Below are 18,332 nucleotides of genomic sequence, written 5' to 3' on the forward strand. Positions count from 1 at the left end.
GGCCAACAAGCTTCTAACAGACCTAAACCTCCTATAGAAAACAACTGTAAACTTAAACAAAATACAAAAATCCACTGACTGGATTACTGGAAAGTAAGCCAATGCAGGAAGATGTTGGTGGGGAGTCAAAGCTTGGAAGAACAGAACAGCACAGGGGACTGAAGGCAGGCCTGGTCAGTGCTATAGGGTGGCTTATACTCCAATAGAATGCCCACAATCCTCAGGCCTAAAGAACCAAAGGACAGAGTTCAGAGCACAAAAGTGACTAGAAACTAAGTGGGGGCATATTAGAAAGGAGAGCTCCAAGAAGGGGAAGCCCAAAATTCTGTATATCAACTATATCAAACTCTCTAAATGATCCCTATGTGGAAGATAAAAGGATAAGGATAAAAGAATAGAACTGAGATTTGAGATGCTGCCTGAGAGACAAATTTTGCAGTTTGAGTCCAAGAAAATTAATTGTCAGCTAAAATACTCCAGAGGAATAGAATCCACTTCAAAATATTACATTTACATCCAGAACACATTCCATATGTTATTCATATTGACATTTGAATAACTAGGACAATGTGACCCATTTGCAAGAGAAAAGACAATAAATGGAGAAAAAAATCCCGTGACAACCCAGCTGTTAGAAGAGCAGACAAGAATTTTAAAGCAATTATTATCACCATGCCTAAGGACGTAAAGGAAAATATGCTCTTGATGAATGAAAAGACAGGAAATCTCAGCAGAGATCCTGAAACTATAAGAAAAGAACATGATGGAAAACTTGGTATGGGCCACATTTTTTAACTGCTAAACAGAGAACTATAAATCAGTTTTGAACGATGGCAAAAACACATGATAAAAATTTATAAATGTAAAGCTGCAATGATAATAGATAATAATACAGAATACTTTGTGCTAAACGCTGTAAGTGCATTATATATTAACTTATCTAATCATCTTAATAATTCTATAAAGTACATGCAATTATTATCACCATTTTTACAAATAAAGAAATTTAGGCACAAAAAGATTAAATAAATTACTCAAGGTCATTCAAGCCAGTAAGTGGTGGAGGCAGGAATTCAAACCCAGTAGGCCAGGGACTTCCCTGGTGGCGCAGTGCTTAAGAATCCGCCTGCCAATGCAGGGGACAAGGGTTCGAGCCTTGATCTGGGAAGATCCCACATGCCGTGGAGCAACTAAGCCCGTGCACAACTACTGAGCCTGTGCTCTAGAGCTGGCAAGCCACAACTACTGAACCAGCATGCCACAACTACTGAAGCCTGCAATGCCTAGAGCCTGTGCTCCATAACAAGAGAAGCCACCGCAACTAGAAGCCCGTGCACCGCATCGAAGAGTAGTCCCTGCTCGCCGCAACTAAAGGAAGCCCACGTCCAGCAACGAAGACCCAACACAGCCAAAAATATAAATAAATAAATAAATAAATAAATTTATACAAACCCAGTAGGCATATCTGTAAATTCTTAAGTACCTACATTGTACTGCCCCTCTAGGAAAAAACTATTATGGAACTTGGAGAATACTTAGAACTGGATACTGGAAATATTACATATCAAAATTTGTATGCAGTTAAAGGTATGCTTACAGGAAAATGTATAGCCTCAAATATATACATTAAAAATTAAAGAGTAAAGTTTAATGAGCTAAGTATTCTAAAAAAGTTAGGAAAAAAGCAACTTGATTAAATCTAGAGAATATTATAAAAAAAGGAACATGGATAAACCTAAAAAATATTATTGTAAGTGATAAAAGCAAACTGCACAGTATGAAGCCACTTATGTAAATGTTAAAACATACAAAACAACACAACATGCAGTTTATGACTATATATCACAAATGCCATAATAGTTTAAAAAAACATGGATAGGAGAGATTCACACCAACCTCAGGATGGTGGTTTCTTCTGGACAGTAAGCTAGAGGGATGATAAGGGGTGAGGTGGAAGGATACTCACTCATACCCATAAATGTTAATTTCTCTCAAGAAAAAAATGTTCCAAAGCAGATGTGACCAGATCCTAACATGGGTTAAGTCTGAATGCTGGGTATGTGGGCCTTCAGTTTTTGTTTTGTGCTCTTTTTCCCCGTTTTAAATATTTTACAAAAATAATTTATACCTGCTACCTTTGTTTACTTCTATGCCCCCTACGAGCTTCCTGGAGGCAGGGACCATGCTGTGTCATGCTCACCACAGTATGTTGTCTAGAGGGTCAATGAGTACTGGATGACAGAATAAACAAAAACGAGAGCATATGTCCTTTAAGGGTAACTTCCAGTCTGGAAACACTAAGATTCCCTGATTGCATTACAGACTTTCTCAAGAGGCAAGAACGACAGATTCAAGAATAATAATGAGAACCTTTAGCTTTCATTCAGTGCTCTCATAGAGTTTCTCTTTCTTTCCCACTTAATACAGAAAAAGGGCACTGAAGTGGTCCTCTGATATTAAAGAATGGGGATACAAATCATAATTATAACCACAGCAGCTGCAACTAATATTTGTTAGTTGCTAAGTGACAAGTATGCATTATCTCATTTAAAACCCACAAATCTCCCAAGAGGTAGATGATATTAGTCAGGTGCAGATGATGAAACTGAAGCTCAGTGGCCCAGTCCTTTCTAAAGTTGCCTGAGTCTACACAGCTCCTTTTCTATTTATTTATCAAGAAAAAACTGTAAATAGATGATGACAGCCAACTATGATATCTATTCTTATAGAAAGGGACCCTTTATACAGCCCATTTCTAATTTCCTCTAAGTTTGTTTTTTGCCTCTTAGGCATTTGTAAGTGTTCTTATGAACATTCCCCCCACCAATGTGGCTGGAAGCGGTTCCATTACCCTCTCACCTCTCTGTTCTTCAGCAATAACCCTGAGAAGCAGACAAGACCTGCATCATATCAATGTTACAGATGAGAAAACAGAGGCCGTTGTGGGCTGAACTGTGTACTCTAACCCACAGTACCTTTGAATGTGACCGAGTTTGCAGATAGGGGATTTAAAGAGGTAATTAAGTGAAATTGGGATCATTAGGGTGGGCTCTAATCCAATATAACTGACATTCTTAAAAGAAGAGGAGATTAGGACACAGACATGCACAGACCATGAGACCATAAGAGGACACAGGAAGAAGACTGCCATCTACAAGCTAAGGAGTGAGGTCTCAGAAGAAACCAACCCACACAGTGATCTCAGACTTCTAGACTCCAAAACTGTGAGGAAGTAAATGCCTGTTGTTCAAGCTGCCAGGTCTGTGGTAGTTTGCTCCAGCAGCCCCAGCAAACTAATACCAAGGCACAGAGATGCCAAGGGACACTTCTGGGGTCACACACAAGGGAGACGGAGTTGGGTCTCTACCATCATACTTCTTTCTCTTTCTCCAGGAATAATAATTCTTAAAATATTGGTGTGTCTTTTTGGATTTAATATTTTTATATGTGAATACATACTTAAAATATTAACATGAAAAAACTCAAAGTACAAATTTAATTCCATTTCCTTTGGGTTCTTCTTCCACTTAAGATGCAGAAAAACATGGAAGACTATCACCACCACTGAAACAACAAAAAACACTGGATAAACAACGAAATCGTATTTTGCTTTACCCACTGGAGACCTAAGGTCTCAAAGAAGTTTAGAGGAACTAAATTTCAGAGGGATTGAGCCCTTCCTAATGAACAAAAACCAGTAGCCATGTTTATCCTGGGCACAGGTGGGATGAGGAGTTAATTAGCATCTGATGAGGACCCTGTGAAGGAACCAGCCAAAGTCTTATCAACCACATGGGCTGGAATGATGGATTCTATCTGGATTAGAGGTGTCCTGAATCTATCCTACCAGACTTTTTAGCTGACTTTCAGGAAGTCAGGACAAGGATGGAAGGCAGAGTGACATCTCCATAATTATGTGGGGACTGAGCTAAGCTCTTCTACTCTTGCCTCAAGACACTTGAAACCAGTGGTGAACTGAAAGGAACTCAAGTCATGATCCAAGTCAACCCTGATTAAACAGAAGAGTTTATCTCCTCAGCCCAGCTGCCTCTTTATCACCAGAAGAGAAGCCAGCTGAGGACAAAGCTGTCAGATACAGAACTGCTGTGGCCAAGGCTGACCTGAGGTCCAACCTCCTGCTCTGCTCCTCAGCTCCAGGAGCCCATGGCTGTGATGTCATCAGTACTGAAGCCAGTTTGATTTCTGTCATTTCCAACCAAATGAATCTTAAGTGACACAAAACACAAGTCCCAACCATGTATTTATTAGAGTATATACAGGTATTATTACACATGCAAATTCTTGCATAAATTGGCAATACACAATTTCTGAATCGTTATGGTATCCTCTACTCACTAAAATTAACTTCAGAATGCTTTGAATTACTGCACTGTTTTTTAAAACAATCGTAACAAAACGAACTATAAAGTAGACATCAGTGACTTCACAGGCACCACTGCTGAATGGCATTGGTGTATTTGCGTTCTAAAGAGCCCACCACCATGCAAAACGTTGCAGGATTCCTACTTTGACAGTGCCTCATAGGAAACTAGTTTCATTATTTTACAATCTACTTCAACCATCCACATGTTACATCTACCATAGTGGATGAGAAGAGATTCAAATTGTTACTAAAAACCACGAAAGTGCTAGTGAGAAGATTCTATAATGAATCTGAATGGAGAAATTAAAATAAGCATAGCAGGCAGACAAAAAGTTTTGAAGTCAAAATAACCACTCAAAAAAATCAAGAAACAGGGACTTCCCTGGCAGTCCAGTGGGTAAGACTCTGCACTCCCAATCCAGGGGTCCCGGGTTCGATCCCTGGTGGGGAACTAGATCCTACATGCATGCCGCAACTAAGAAGTCCACATGCCGCAACCAAGAGTCGGCATGCCGCAGCGAAGACCCAGCACAGCCAAAATAAATAAATATTTTTTTTTAAATCAAGAAACATTTCAAAATATCCAAAGTACCATTTTAGTGTTTGAGAACAGCCAAAAATATCTTCAAAAACTCATGCTCACCAAAATAAATAAATAAATTTTTAAAAAGAAAAAGAAAAAAGGCTCACAGCCTCCATATTTTCATGCAAAGTTCCAAGCTGGAGTGATTTTTTTAAATTAATTTATAAGGTCCTAGAGTAAGAAGCTGTAAAGGAAATAGGATCCATCTGTCCCCTCTCTGGAAGCCCCGAAGACTGCTAGAAATGCAACCTCTATAGTACCAAAGAGAAGGCAGTGATTCCTCCCAGGTGGCCTTTCCTGTGTCAGTCCCTCTATCCCCCTAGACAACATGGCAGCTTACCCAGACTCAACTCGCAGGTAAATTGAGTGCTTCATGGAGAAGAAAGAGTTATCAGACTGCTCCTCACCTGTGTGAGCCAGCTGGCTACCCCAAGGCCATGTCCAAGGTTGGAATAACACAGATCAATGACAAGGCACAATTACACCTATGGCTGTCATGCTCAGCCATAAAGAACAAGTTCCCATGGGAAATCGTGGATTAAATCTGATTAATCTTTCCAGGAAACTTCAAGAATGTATTTTGCTGGAGTCCCAGTAAATTAATTTTCCCAGTTTCTAAACCCCAATGTTTGAAAGTTAATCCAAACTAGATAGGGTCTAATTGACTGCTTATTAGCTAAGCCTCTTAGAAGGCCTGCTGTCTTTCCCAACACAGCAACAAAGTTTACTGACTATTTCACACAAAGAAAGAAGGACCAGAAGCAAAGTCTATACCTTTCTCCTATGTCTGTGTTCCTACCCAGGACAGAGCCTGAGTTGGCACCACCTTAAATATACATGCTGCTCCTGCATGGCAGAGCATGTTGATGTGAGATTTGGGGGCTGGGAATAAACCCCCTGGTTTTGTGCATTTTATTTCCTTCACTAAAGACAAAAGAGTCTCTCAGAAGAGTGCCTCCAAACTAGCCTTAGGGACAAAAATGCAAACACAAACACAATTTATCATTTTGTCAGCAATCCTTGGTATCACACCCCTAAAGAGGATGGCAGCTGGTAATTAGACAAATATTCCATGATATCATCCACAGGCACCCGGGGTTTCTGGTCACTGACTAGCAGCTGACAAGCACTGGCAGGAACAAAGGGAAAGTAAGAATAAAACATATTTGTCCTTGGGTTTCACTGTGTGGCCCTGCTTGGTGACTCTCACCTGAGAAAACCCACTTCCGATGGCCCACAGGTGCTATTAATCATGTCTGAAACTTAGTGCAGCAGTTCTCAGCACCAGCTGAACCTTAGAACCACCTGCAGAGGTTTCAAATCGCTAGATGCCCAGGCTGCACCCCAGACCAATAAAAGCGGCTCTCTGGGGGCAGGAGCTGGGTGTGACTAGTTGTTAAAGTTCCCCAGGTGATGCCAATGGACAGCCAGGGCTGAGAACCTCTGCCTTAGAGTCATCCCCCTGCCTCTGAAACAATATGGTCAGATCAGCTGCAGAAAATGCACAAAGATTTAAAATGACCACTAGTCATTCACTCTGAGAGAAGAGAGAGAAAAAAATCCACCGATTGACCCAGATAGGGGCAGCTGGCTAACGTTTAAAATAACACACCAACATCAAGCCCAAACACACAACCAACCATCTGACTTACCAAAACCCATGCTTCCTATTAAGGTGTAAATTTTAGTTACAATACTAGGGCTTCCCTGGTGGCGCAGTGGTTGAGAGTCCGTCTGCCAATGCAGGGGACACGGGTTTGTGCCCTGGTCCGGGAGGATCCCACATGCCGCAGAGCAGCTGGGCCCGTGAGCCATGGCCGCTGAGCCTGCGCGTCCGGAGCCTGTGCTCCGCAGCAGGAGAGGCCACAATAGTGAGAGGCCCGTGTACCGCCAAAAAAATTTTAGTTACAAGTAATTTTTTGGTGAGACCTCTCTTTCCTGTTTTTGTAAGGGTGCAGTAAGGAACACAGCAAAACCCTAATGTATGGTGGCATTCTTTCTCCTGGAGTTGCAGAGATGACCCTGATCCAGCAAAATCACCTCTAATAACTCCCTGCTGAATGCAGACTAGGCTAAGGAGGGTGGCTATGTGGATAGGGTCAGGACTGCATGCACCAGCGGAGCTAAGCTGCAGGGCTCGCTTATATATAACAAAGCTGTTCAAAATACAGTCATATAATCGATTTACTTCCAAGGTCATTGGAATACTAAATTGAGACACTGTATTTTTATTCAAAGTCTTTAAACTACAAAAGAACAACTCCCAAATGTTAGCCATGGGGTCCCATGCTCTCCAGGGAGGAAGTGACACCTGTGAGCAGTGGATATCATCTTCATCAAGGGACACTCACAGGCAGACTGCTAGTGACACACCATGGTGAAATGTCCTTAAACACTTAACAGATAAACCAGAGGTTGCCCACAAGAGGCACAGAATACAAGAACCCTGGGTTCTCAGCCCAAGCTGCTTATTAGAACCACCTTCAAAAACACACCCAAGTCACACCATGGACCCAATTAGATGAGGATTTGGAGGGACTGGCTAGTGCATGGCATTTTTTAAAGCAGTGGCTCTCACACTTAAGCATGATCAGATTTACCTGGACCCACCCCCATGGTTTCTGATTCAGGAGGTGGGGGCTGGGAGAGAACATGCAGTTCTAACAGAGTCCCAGGTGATTCTGATGCTGCTGGGGTCACACTCTTAAGAACCACTGTTTCATAGGTCCCCCAGGTGACTCTAATTAGTGCAGACAAGACCGAGGACCACTGTATAAGGAAAGTAAGCTCTGGCCAGGGTGCCAAGGGAAGGAATTCTCATCCTAGCTCTGCCACCAACCTCGGGCTTGATAACAATAAGCCACTGAGGTTTTTCAGGCCTCAACTTGCTCCAGATCTATAAAATTGAGACACTACACAAAAGAGATCCTGGGTTCTTTCTAGAAACACCTTTTTCAAAGGGCTGCTACACATGAAACGCTGATATTAATACACATAGAAATGAAAAGAAAGTGGCCTTATGGGCAATTAAAAAAAGCTTTCAAAATACAGGGAAAGGTAAGTTCTTGCTCACAAGATTTCAGCACACTTGGAGACACAGCAATGGGGATGGTCTAGGGATGTGCGATGGCACCAAAAGCCAAAAGGGCCTGTGTTGTGAGTCATTCACACTATTTCCCAGACTCACCTGTTAGGACCTTGCAGAGCTGCCCAGATATCTGGGTCTCGGCAGAGGGGCTGGGTGTCAAGGACCATCTGCGCCTGATCAGATGCTCTTGTCCCTGGGAATTGTTGAGGGGCTGGATTAGCACCTGCTCCTGCCCAAGCTGGATGAGGCCAACCTGCCCAGAAAGAAGAAAACAGTTGTCAGTCATCCTCATTCACACTTGCCCATGACCCCAGAGCCAGAGGGTGGAAAGGCCACCTAGCTATGGCCTGCTTCCCCTGCCTGGGCTTTTTCTTTGCAGCTTGCACCAATTTACAGAGTCCAAGAATGAGCTCTTGCATGACTTGAAACATCTCACCCAGCAGCTGTGTTGGGGGTCCGGTGACAGAAGGCGGGTGTGGGGGGGGGATGCGGCAACAGCACCCATTTTCTGGGTTCACTTTCAAAGATATCTTTAGTGTTAATTTTTTTTTAATATTATTTTTCAGGCAAGGCTTTATTGGGGCCTCTGCTGCAGCAGGGGAGAGGGAGAACAGATTCCCTTGTTTGCCTGCTCCTATACACTTACTTCTAATTAAAGCCCATTTAAAAAACTATTTTTTATAGCATCCCCTAAAACTCCACCTAAGGAGGTACCTCCAAAAGTGTTGGGAATGAATGACAATTATATCCTTAATGGGAAAAAAATATATCTTATTCCTGGGCAATATTTAGAATTAAATAGAGAGGATGGAGTCAGACCTGTAGTGTTAATAGTTTTGTGATAGTGGATTTTTTTCAGTGTTTAAGAGAACTTGGCAGAGTATCTAATGGATTCAATTTGTGATTCTAAATTTAAAGCACAGCAATGATTTAGACCTGTAATTTAAAAATCTTATTAGGCTTATAAATAGTACCAGAATGTATAAGAGAACTTAAGACTTCCCATGTTTATAAAACTAGTTAACTAATTATTTAAAAGAATCATTTAAGTACTTGCAAAGAGTTTATTTTTTAATCAGACAACAAAAGAACTTGAAAATGAAATTGAATATGGTAAATTTCTACACACAGTTTTAAAGGTTTAAACGTTGTTAATCACCAATTTGTAAATAGGATTAAATGTTATCCAAAGGCCCCTTAAAAGGTATTTCAAAAACTTGCTAGATTATAAATAGAACATGACTTGTAAATTGAACAAAAAACTTAAGGACTGGGATTCTTAATTTGTCACTTTAACAGAGTGAATATTAATTCTTAAAAATATATACACAATGCAGAGAACTTTTCCTTTCATTTGGAACCAATGCTAACAGCATTTAAACAATTTGCCCTCCTTCCCCAGGATACCTGCTGCTAGCTTCTCTTCTGAGACATCAACAAAACAAGATAAACCGCTCACAAGGATCCTGACTCGGCCAGGTCTGAGAATTATCTATGTTTGCATACTGGGCCCTGCAGTCCACAGCCCCTGCTCTGCGTTCATGGTCGGGACAACCTTTACTAGCACAGATTCAGGAGACTGGGCCAATCTGTCTTAGGCTGTCACGAACATCCTTTGTTCTCTCTCTCCCCAATACTATTTTCTAAAAGCCATGACACTGTTTTCTTTTCTTAAAAAAAAAAAATTTATTTAGTTGTCTGTGCCGGGTCTTACTTGTGGCATGTGAACTCTTAGTCGCGGCATATGGGATCTAGTTCCCTGACCAGGGATCGAACCTGGGTACCTTGCACTGGGAACGAGTCGTCTTAGCCACTGGACCACCAGGGAAGTCCTGACACTACTTTATAAAAGTGGTAGTTGTCAAACTCCAGTGTGCATCAAAATCACCTGGAGGTCACGGATGCTCACCAAGAACGTTCATTTCTAACAAGTCCCCAGGTGATACTGATGCTGCGTGCCCGAGGACCAGGCTTTGAGAAGCACTGCTCTCCACCACAGCTCAGCAATTCCTCAGGTCTCAGGTACAGAGCTCACTCAAACCAAATGATATAGACTCCTCTACCTTCTGAAAGAATGCATCAATACCAGTCCTCTGAAAATAAACCAGATCCACTAATAAGACCGCCTACAACATTTAGTCCCCCAAACAGGGGTTGAGACGGTACTTACTGCTGTAAGAAGATTTCAAGGTTTCCATTTCATTAGAACTGCTGCCAAGAACAACCCAGAGATTTTACTGCCCAAATAAAACTGTCTTAAAGTGGCACTGCATGAGACCTACTGGAGAACGGACTTGAGGGTATGGGGAGGGGGAGGGGTGAGTTTTGACAGGGCGAGAGAGAGTCATGGACATATACACACTAACAAACGTAGTAAGGTAGATAGCTGGGGGGAAGCAGCCGCAAGGCACAGGGATATTAGCTCGGTGCTTTGTGACAGCCTGGAAGGGTGGGATGGGGAGAGTGGGAGGGAGGGAGACGCAAGAGGGAAGACATATGGGAACATGTGTGTATGTATAGCTGATTCACTTTGTTATAAAGCAGAAACTAACACACCATTGTAAAGCAATTATACCCCAATAAAGATGTTTAAAAAAAAAAAAAAGTGGCACTGCATGACCTGCCGGGAAGCATGGCTTTCTCCTCTCTCCTTTGAAGTTAAAACTTGAGTTTGTTCACTATGATACTTTGGGGAGACTGAAGAAGCGGAGGCAGAGAGTGGCTGTGGGAGGCTGTGCAGATCCACCAGAGCTATGTGTATAGAAAGCCTCAGTGGAACCCTCCTGCACTGTTGGTGGGAATGTAAGTTGATACAGCCACTATGGAGAACAGTATGGAGGGTCCTTAAAAAACTAAAAATAGAACTACCATATGACCCAGCAATCCCACTACTAGGCATACACCCTGAGAAAACCATAATTCAAAAAGAGTCATGTACCACAATGTTCACTGCAGCTCTATTTACAATAGCCAGGACATGGAAGCAACCTAAGTGTCCAACGACAGATGAATGGATAAAGAAAATGTGGCACATATATACAATGGAATATTACTCAGCCATAAAAAGAAACGAAATTGAGTGATTTGTAGTGAGGTGGATGGACCTAGAGTTTGTCATACAGAGTGAAGTAAGTCAGAAACAGAAAAACAAATACCATATGCTAACACATATATATGCAACCTTAAAAAAAAAATGGTTCTGGGGCTTCTCTGGTGGCACAGTGGTTGACAGTCCGCCTGCCGATGCAGGGGACATGGGTTCAAGCCCTGGTCCGGGAAGATCCCACATGCCGTGGAGCAACTAAGCCCATGCACCATAACTACTGAGCCTGTGCTCTAGAGCCCATGAGCCACAACTACTGAGCCCACGTGTCACAACTACTGAAGCCCATGCACCTAGAACCCATGCTCCACAACGAGAAGCCCCCGCAATAAGAAGCCAGCGCATCACAACAAAGAGTAGCGCTCGCTTGCCACAACTAGAGAAAGCCCGCGCACAGCAACGAAAACCCAACACAGCCAAAAATAAATAAATACATAAATAAATTAATTAATTTAAAAAAGACACAGACGTAGAGAATGGACTTGCGGACACGGGGAGGGGGAAGGGTAGGCTGGGACGAAGTGAGAGAGTAACACTGACATATATACACTACCAAATGTAAAATAGATAGCAGTGGGAAGCAGCTGCATAGCACAGGGAGATCAGCTCGGTGCTTTGTGTCCACCTGGAGGGGTGGGATAGGGAGGGTGGGAGGGAGACGCAAGAAGGGAGAGGATATGGGAATATATGTATATGCATAGCTGATTCACTTTGTTATAAAGCAGAAACTAACAAACCATTGTAAAGCAATTATACTCCAATAAAGATGTTAAAATAAATAAATAAAATCTAATTAGTAAATTCAAAAAAAAAAACAAATCCTCAGTGCAGAAGTCCTTGATGACCGTTTCAGTTGAAACGTCTGTGGTTGAAATAAAGTTGGCAGATACAGCACAGTGCATGGGATGGGCCCCACGCTGTAGGAGGGCTGTGCTCCCTGGGGGGACAGGCTCAACCTTGACAGGGGCCGGAGTCTTCCTGAAATGCTCCAGCTCTGGGAGATTAAAGGCCCCCTTGAGTCTAGAACTTTCAAAGCCAGTTATCATTCACTCAGCCTAGCATGCAAGCCACAGGGTAAAGGCCAGTTAGCCAGTAGTTCTAATGTGACACAATATAGAGAGAATCTCACCTTGGTGAGAAAGCCTACAGGTACATACATGCACACACACAAGCATGGTCCAGCCCCTTGGCGGAGGTTTTGCTTTAGAAGGTCTTTTTTGGAGGAACCCACATGCTGGTTTCCATCCATTCAGGAAAGAGAATGGCAATGCTGGTGAGAGACAGACACATGGACTAATGGCCTATACTCTACCTGGCAGCCACTTGCCCTCTTGGGAACTGACTTTCAAGCTGGCCTGTGGCCAAGACTAGCACCTGGGGGGAGGGAGCAGGGCACAGCCCTCCCCCTCAGGAGCCACCACAAGGAAGGAACTTTCCCCTGCCCCCTCCAAGTGCTGTCACTAGGCACCCTGAAGCCTCTCTAATATTCACCAGGTCATCACAGTGACAAAACGTTCTGTTGAAAAGTGCCGCTTGTCACCACCTCCCCCCCCCGTGCCACACACACACACACACACACACAATCTCATCCCAGGATAAAAACTTGTCAGCCCTCTTGATCTTTTCCTGACCTTCCTTCTCCCTCCCCTCTCCCCGGTAAAAAAAAAAATCCCCCTTCCCTGGCACTCTATGTCCCAGCCCACCATCCCCTGTGTTATGGGGCATCTGTCACAACCTAAAAAGTAGTTTGTTCCTTTGAGGCAGGATCGGAATTATGCCTTCTTATTTTTCCAATGTCTGCCACATAACAGTTACTCAAGAAAATGTGAGTGAACTGTACTGTAATGGAATGGATTCGAATGGAATGGAATGAACTGGACTGGACCGGCTTGGAATAGAAGGCAATAGCATGGCCTTCCCGCATTCCCCCTTGCTCAGAGGTCCTCATCCCTGGCTGCACACTGCAGTCACTTGGCAAGCTTTGAAAACTCAGGCCCAGGCCCCACTCCAGGCCATGTGAATTAGAATCCCTTGGGGTGAAACTCAGGCACTGGTATTTTTTTAAAGCTCACCAGGAGATTTCCATGTGCAGCCAGTGTGGAGAACCACTTCCCTAGCTTTTAACTGAGTGCCAGAGATGCTTGATTCCAGCACATGGAAGTACCCTAGATGCAGACTACCTGGACCAACCTGGGCCTTCCTCTGACTATGGGGCTGTGCCCTGGCTTCTAGCACATTGCTGCCCTGTGGTCCCAAGAGCTAAGCAGGGTTGCTTGGGTTTGCATTATTCCTCTGGTCACCATCTATGCTGAGAAGTGAGACACATGGAAATGCTCTTCCAAGGCCTCCCTGTTCCACAGATGTCAGCAAGGAAAAGCCTCAGGTTGCATTAGATGCAAGAGAGCTGCAAACACCATCTGAAGAGAACTGTGGGGAACTAGATGCCCACGGCAGACAGGACTGGAAGCCCTGAGGCCACTTGGTCTCAGAGGAGACAACAATCCTCAATGAAATTGTGCTCTTAGAAGAGAAATCTTACATATTCTCAAATTTGGTATCCTACTAAAGAAGTTTGGGTCAAATAAAGTGTATCAGGTATAACCTGATATTATGACAGTTCTGAGTGGTTCCCTTTCAATTCTCTTTATTCTGGAAGCTGGCTTTGAAGGGTTTCTGTGCTGCTTTAAGAGAGCGTTATAAGCTGGGTATTGTTAATCCCACCCCACCCCCTGAAGCAGGACTAGCTCTCCTGCAGCTGGAAAAATGTGTGAAGGTCAGAAAGATTTGTACCACTTCCTAACATGAGCACAACTTCTCAGCATAATGCAGCAAATGCTCTTAAGATAAAGAAACCCTGTTGTATCCATGCTCTGGAACCATCTGATGCTCTGTCCTCCATTTGAGGGGACCTGCCTCATGACTGCTGACCTCACCATCCTACAAAGGCCACACTGGGATTTCAGTGCCCAGGGAGCCCTCCAAGCCTCTCCTCTTCAGGAGACTGCGGCTCCCGGGTTCACTGGACCAGGTCTTAGGTAGCCTTCTCCCCGTGGACAGGTGACCGTAGGTGGTTGGAGAGGTGGAGAAAGTCTGCTCTCCGGAAGGAAAAACAATCCTGTGATTGCAGGCCCTCCTGTACCTGCCTCTGACTTTCTGGGGGGCCTCAGCAGAGTTTGGGGGGCTTGAACGTGTCCTGGGGAAAGAGCATCCTCAACCTGGCACAGGCGTGAGGGGCTTCCCAACCTCCATAGGGAGTCCCCCTGCCCCTCCCAGAGTGCCATCCAGAGCTCCCTTTTCAAAATCCTGCTGCTGCCTCTGCAAATGTCAAAGGCCTGAACACAGATACTTGGTCTTCGTTCCAAAGCCAGACTCCCCCTTTCCCATCACTAGATAGAGTTAGTCACAGACTGTCAGCTCCTCCTTCAGACCCCCTCTCATGTAGTCTTCCTTCCTTTCCATTTCCACCATCCAAGGCTTGAGGCCCATCACCTCACCCCTCCAAATGCTCTCCTGCTTCAGTCCTCCCCACACTTCTCTGACCAGGGGCTCCTCCCCGGTCAGTAGCCAGAAATATCCCCCCATTGCCTCTAGGCCAGTGATCCTCAAAATGGTCCCAGACCAACAGCAGCAGCAGCACCTGGGAACCTGTCAGAAACTCAAGTGCTCAGGACCACCCCCAGACGGACTGGATCAGAAACCCAGGAGGTGGGGCCCAGCAATCAGTGCAGCAAATCCCGCAGGGAACACTAATGCCAGCTCAAGGTTGAGAACTACTGGTCTAGGATAAATTCTAAATGCCTTATGTTGGCACCCAGGGCCCTGCCTCATCTAATCCAGACACCTGTCCATTCAGTTCATCACCCATCTCCATCCCACAGTCAGCTCGTGGGCCCCTTACCTCGGGAAGGACCTGGCCAGGAGGCTTTGCCATCACTCCTCCCACCTAGAACCTGAGGCCCACTCCCTTCAGCTCTACCCGAAGGATCTGCCCCACCCCATCAGACCCCAGAGCCACTCCCTGCTCTCCCCACCAGCCACCCTGCAGGCTCCAGCACACCTTCCTTCCCCTGCGAACCCGGACTGCCTTCCGAGACAGGGCCCACATCGTATTTCTCTTTGAGTCTCGTTGGGAGCCTACCAGCGGGTCCTACACATGGCAGCTGTGTGATAATGATCTGTTCATTTAGTCAACTATGTTGACTGATTGCTTGATTTATAACTGGAAAAGCCTGTGAATGGCCTGTGGGGCAAGAGAAGAAATGTGTTTTCAATGCCTTAATGTGCCAGGCTCTCACTAAATGATTTCGGACTTTATCTTACTTCATTCTCTCAACAGCCACACAAAGCCAATGTTATTTACCCTTGTATGGCTGCAGACAGGGAGGTTCAAAGGAGGTAAGCAACTTGTTCAAGATCACAGCCCGGAACAGCTGTTCAGTCTCACTTGCTAAAGAACAGGAGTGTGACGGTGCAACTGTGTGCCCATGTGCAGAAGTGTGCACGGGGAAAGGTTAACCGCTGACTCCGAGTGGTTCCCTCAGACATACTGGCTGCAAAAACATCTCCTGTTGCACACATCCAAGGTCAGGCAGCTGCAGCGTCTCAGAGTTCAGGAAATAAGCTCCAAGAATGCAATCAGTCTAAGAAGACGTCTTCAGTTCATCATCCCATCTTGTATTTCTTTTTCTTTTATAAAATGTTGCCAACTAAATAAAAGTTCAGGTGGGAAAATCTAGTTACGTACCCCAGATAAATAATGAGGTAGGGTTAGGTATCCTAGGTGACAGTCATGGGCGACCTGATGCCCATGAGCGATGGGTATAGAAAGTCACCGTGAGGCAGAGTGAACGTCCTTCCAGAGGAGGCCGTGGGAGGCCTTAGAATTCTCTGCTCCAAGTTCTCCCCTTTAATTCTTCCACACCCCAAATTTCACAACTGTTGTTTCCCTTCCTACTTTCCTTAACATCCACTCAATTGTTTCTTTTTACAAAGTTTTAAAAAATATACTTTGCATTTAACAAATATATTTATGCTGTGCATGATAAATTCTTCAGTAATATTAATTGATGAATGACTAAGGACTATGTGCCTTCCCCACACCTGTATCAATATAATGATGCAGGATAACATGGCTTGGTCTATTTGCTCCCTCTCAAATGGTCTCCCCATCATATACTTTTTGCCAAGACCAATTCCTACTCAGCTGTCAGTGATCAAGTGATGTTGCATTAAAAAGCTGGGCAATTTTGGGTCAAGGAAAAGTGAGTTGGGTAGCTCTAAAGGGAAAGGCAGCAACCTCCCAAACCAGCTCCTTCATCGTTGAAGTCAGGCTGCCCTCTTGAGAACGCGGTCCCCCAACTCTTCTAAGCCACCTGCTCACTGCCTGGCTGGACTCAGCCTCCCTGTTCTTACCTAGACTACACTTCTTCCCCTATGGTAAAGGTGAGCATTCTTACAGACTGGGAGGAAGAGCTATGGGAACTAAGACTGTGGGGAGCAGCACAGGTGAAGGACGACCACAAGGGCCCCGCGCTGCGGTCAGGCACCAGACAGAGCCAGGGCAGCCGGGCCATCAGGACCCCAGTGAGCGGCCTGGGTGAGAGAGACCACAAGCCAGCCCCCTATGGAGCATGGCTGTGACTCCAGAGAAGGCACGCTGGGACTATCCTTGACCTTCTGTCCCTCCAGGGTGGCCTGGAAAATGGGCCACAGCCCAGAGCTCCTGGGTGTCCTCTCTGGTCCCGACATCTCACCCATAGTGCACCCCTGCAGGCCGCAGCCTCAGCCAAGAAGGGGTGGACAGACTCTGGGCGGTGAACTCCCCTGAGCTCAATATTCATGAAGGAAGAGTGGCCACTGCTCAGCAGACCAGACCCCTCCTCTCTGTCCACCTCTCCTCACGTGTGGGGATGAAAACAGCCCCTCCAACCACTCATTTCAGACAAGCAGCATAGAGAGTCTTTTCAGAGACTGACACTCACTCTATCTCCGAAGTTCCACCTCCACTGCCTGCTCTGGTGAACTTTAACCTGAAGTTTCTTCGAATCCTGCTGGCCTTCCATGATCTGGTCCCATTCACACGAGGCAGCTGATCCAAACTCACATAAATCCTCTGGGAGGAAAAATACCTTCCTCATATGCCCAAAGTTCATCGCTTTGAAGTTATACGGTTACAGAAACTCTTCCAAAAACCTATGTTATGTCTGAGGACTCTCTGAAATGTAAATAAAATGAAGATGCATAAACATAAAACAGTTAATACCTGAGCCCACGGTCTCTGAAGATCCAAAAAATGCAGCTTGCACAGCTTTTCAAGATAAGATACAGGGTAAAAACCACAGACCCGCCCCTCTGCGCCCTGTCAAAAGCGGGGCGTGGGGAGGGAGCAAAATGGAGCATGAGATTTACTTCCCCTGACCCATAAACAATTAAGTAATGATCTAATCATGCATCTCCTTTAAACAGGTACCAAGTGTCTCTGGAGACAGACAGCACAGGGAACAGAGCCTGCATGCCCTGCCCCGCAGGCAACACTCCTCACTAAGCCATTCTGGAGATGTGAGATGCAGCAGGATTTAATTCATACTCAACATCGGAATAAAGTTTTATTGAACACAGCCAGGTCCATCTGTTTCTTTACCTTCTATGGCTGCTTTTGCACTAAAGGAGCAGTGTTGATTAGTTGTGACAGAGACCATATGGCCTACAAAGTCGAAAATGTTTACTACTTGGTCCTTTACAGAAAATGTTTGCCAACCCCTGCTCTACATGACTCTTTAGACACAAGGAGGCTTTGGAATGCTCCCAACTGTGGGCACCAAAACTCATCTACTGGGCATCACTCCTTCCCTACACCTCGTGGTTGAGCCAGTCCTCAAAAACAAACAACAGGCGTGCCACATCTCTATGGTGCTTCCACCATGGTCCAGAAGGACTAACACTGCATTACCGCCCAGCTGAACTGTCTCAAGCACGTTGGGGAACCAAAATCAAAGTAAGGTGGAGTGCGATGCAAACCTGGTTAGCCTATGTTCTGTTGCTTTCTTTTCTAGAAAGGCAGGACCACCTTGCCACCAAGAGGTCCACTCCAAATCACCTGCTGTCTCTGGCCTCCTGGCCTTCTGCCCTTCCTCTACAGGGTGTACTTACGAAGAAATGTCCAATGTCCACCTTA

The 18,332-nt window shown here is 44.9% G+C and overlaps 1 protein-coding gene across 1 annotated transcript in view; it reads right to left on the reverse strand.

Moving 5' to 3' along the window:
• Positions 1-18,332, reverse strand: part of ADAMTS17 (ADAM metallopeptidase with thrombospondin type 1 motif 17) — a 351,240-nt gene that overhangs the window by 329,993 nt on the left and 2,915 nt on the right. Inside the window, 1 exon segment of the mRNA XM_032623836.1 lies at positions 8,155-8,308. Coding sequence (XP_032479727.1) covers positions 8,155-8,308 — 154 coding nt within the window.

The sequence above is a fragment of the Phocoena sinus genome, chromosome 2 (assembly GCF_008692025.1).
Source record: "Phocoena sinus isolate mPhoSin1 chromosome 2, mPhoSin1.pri, whole genome shotgun sequence".
Lineage (NCBI taxonomy): Eukaryota > Metazoa > Chordata > Mammalia > Artiodactyla > Phocoenidae > Phocoena > Phocoena sinus.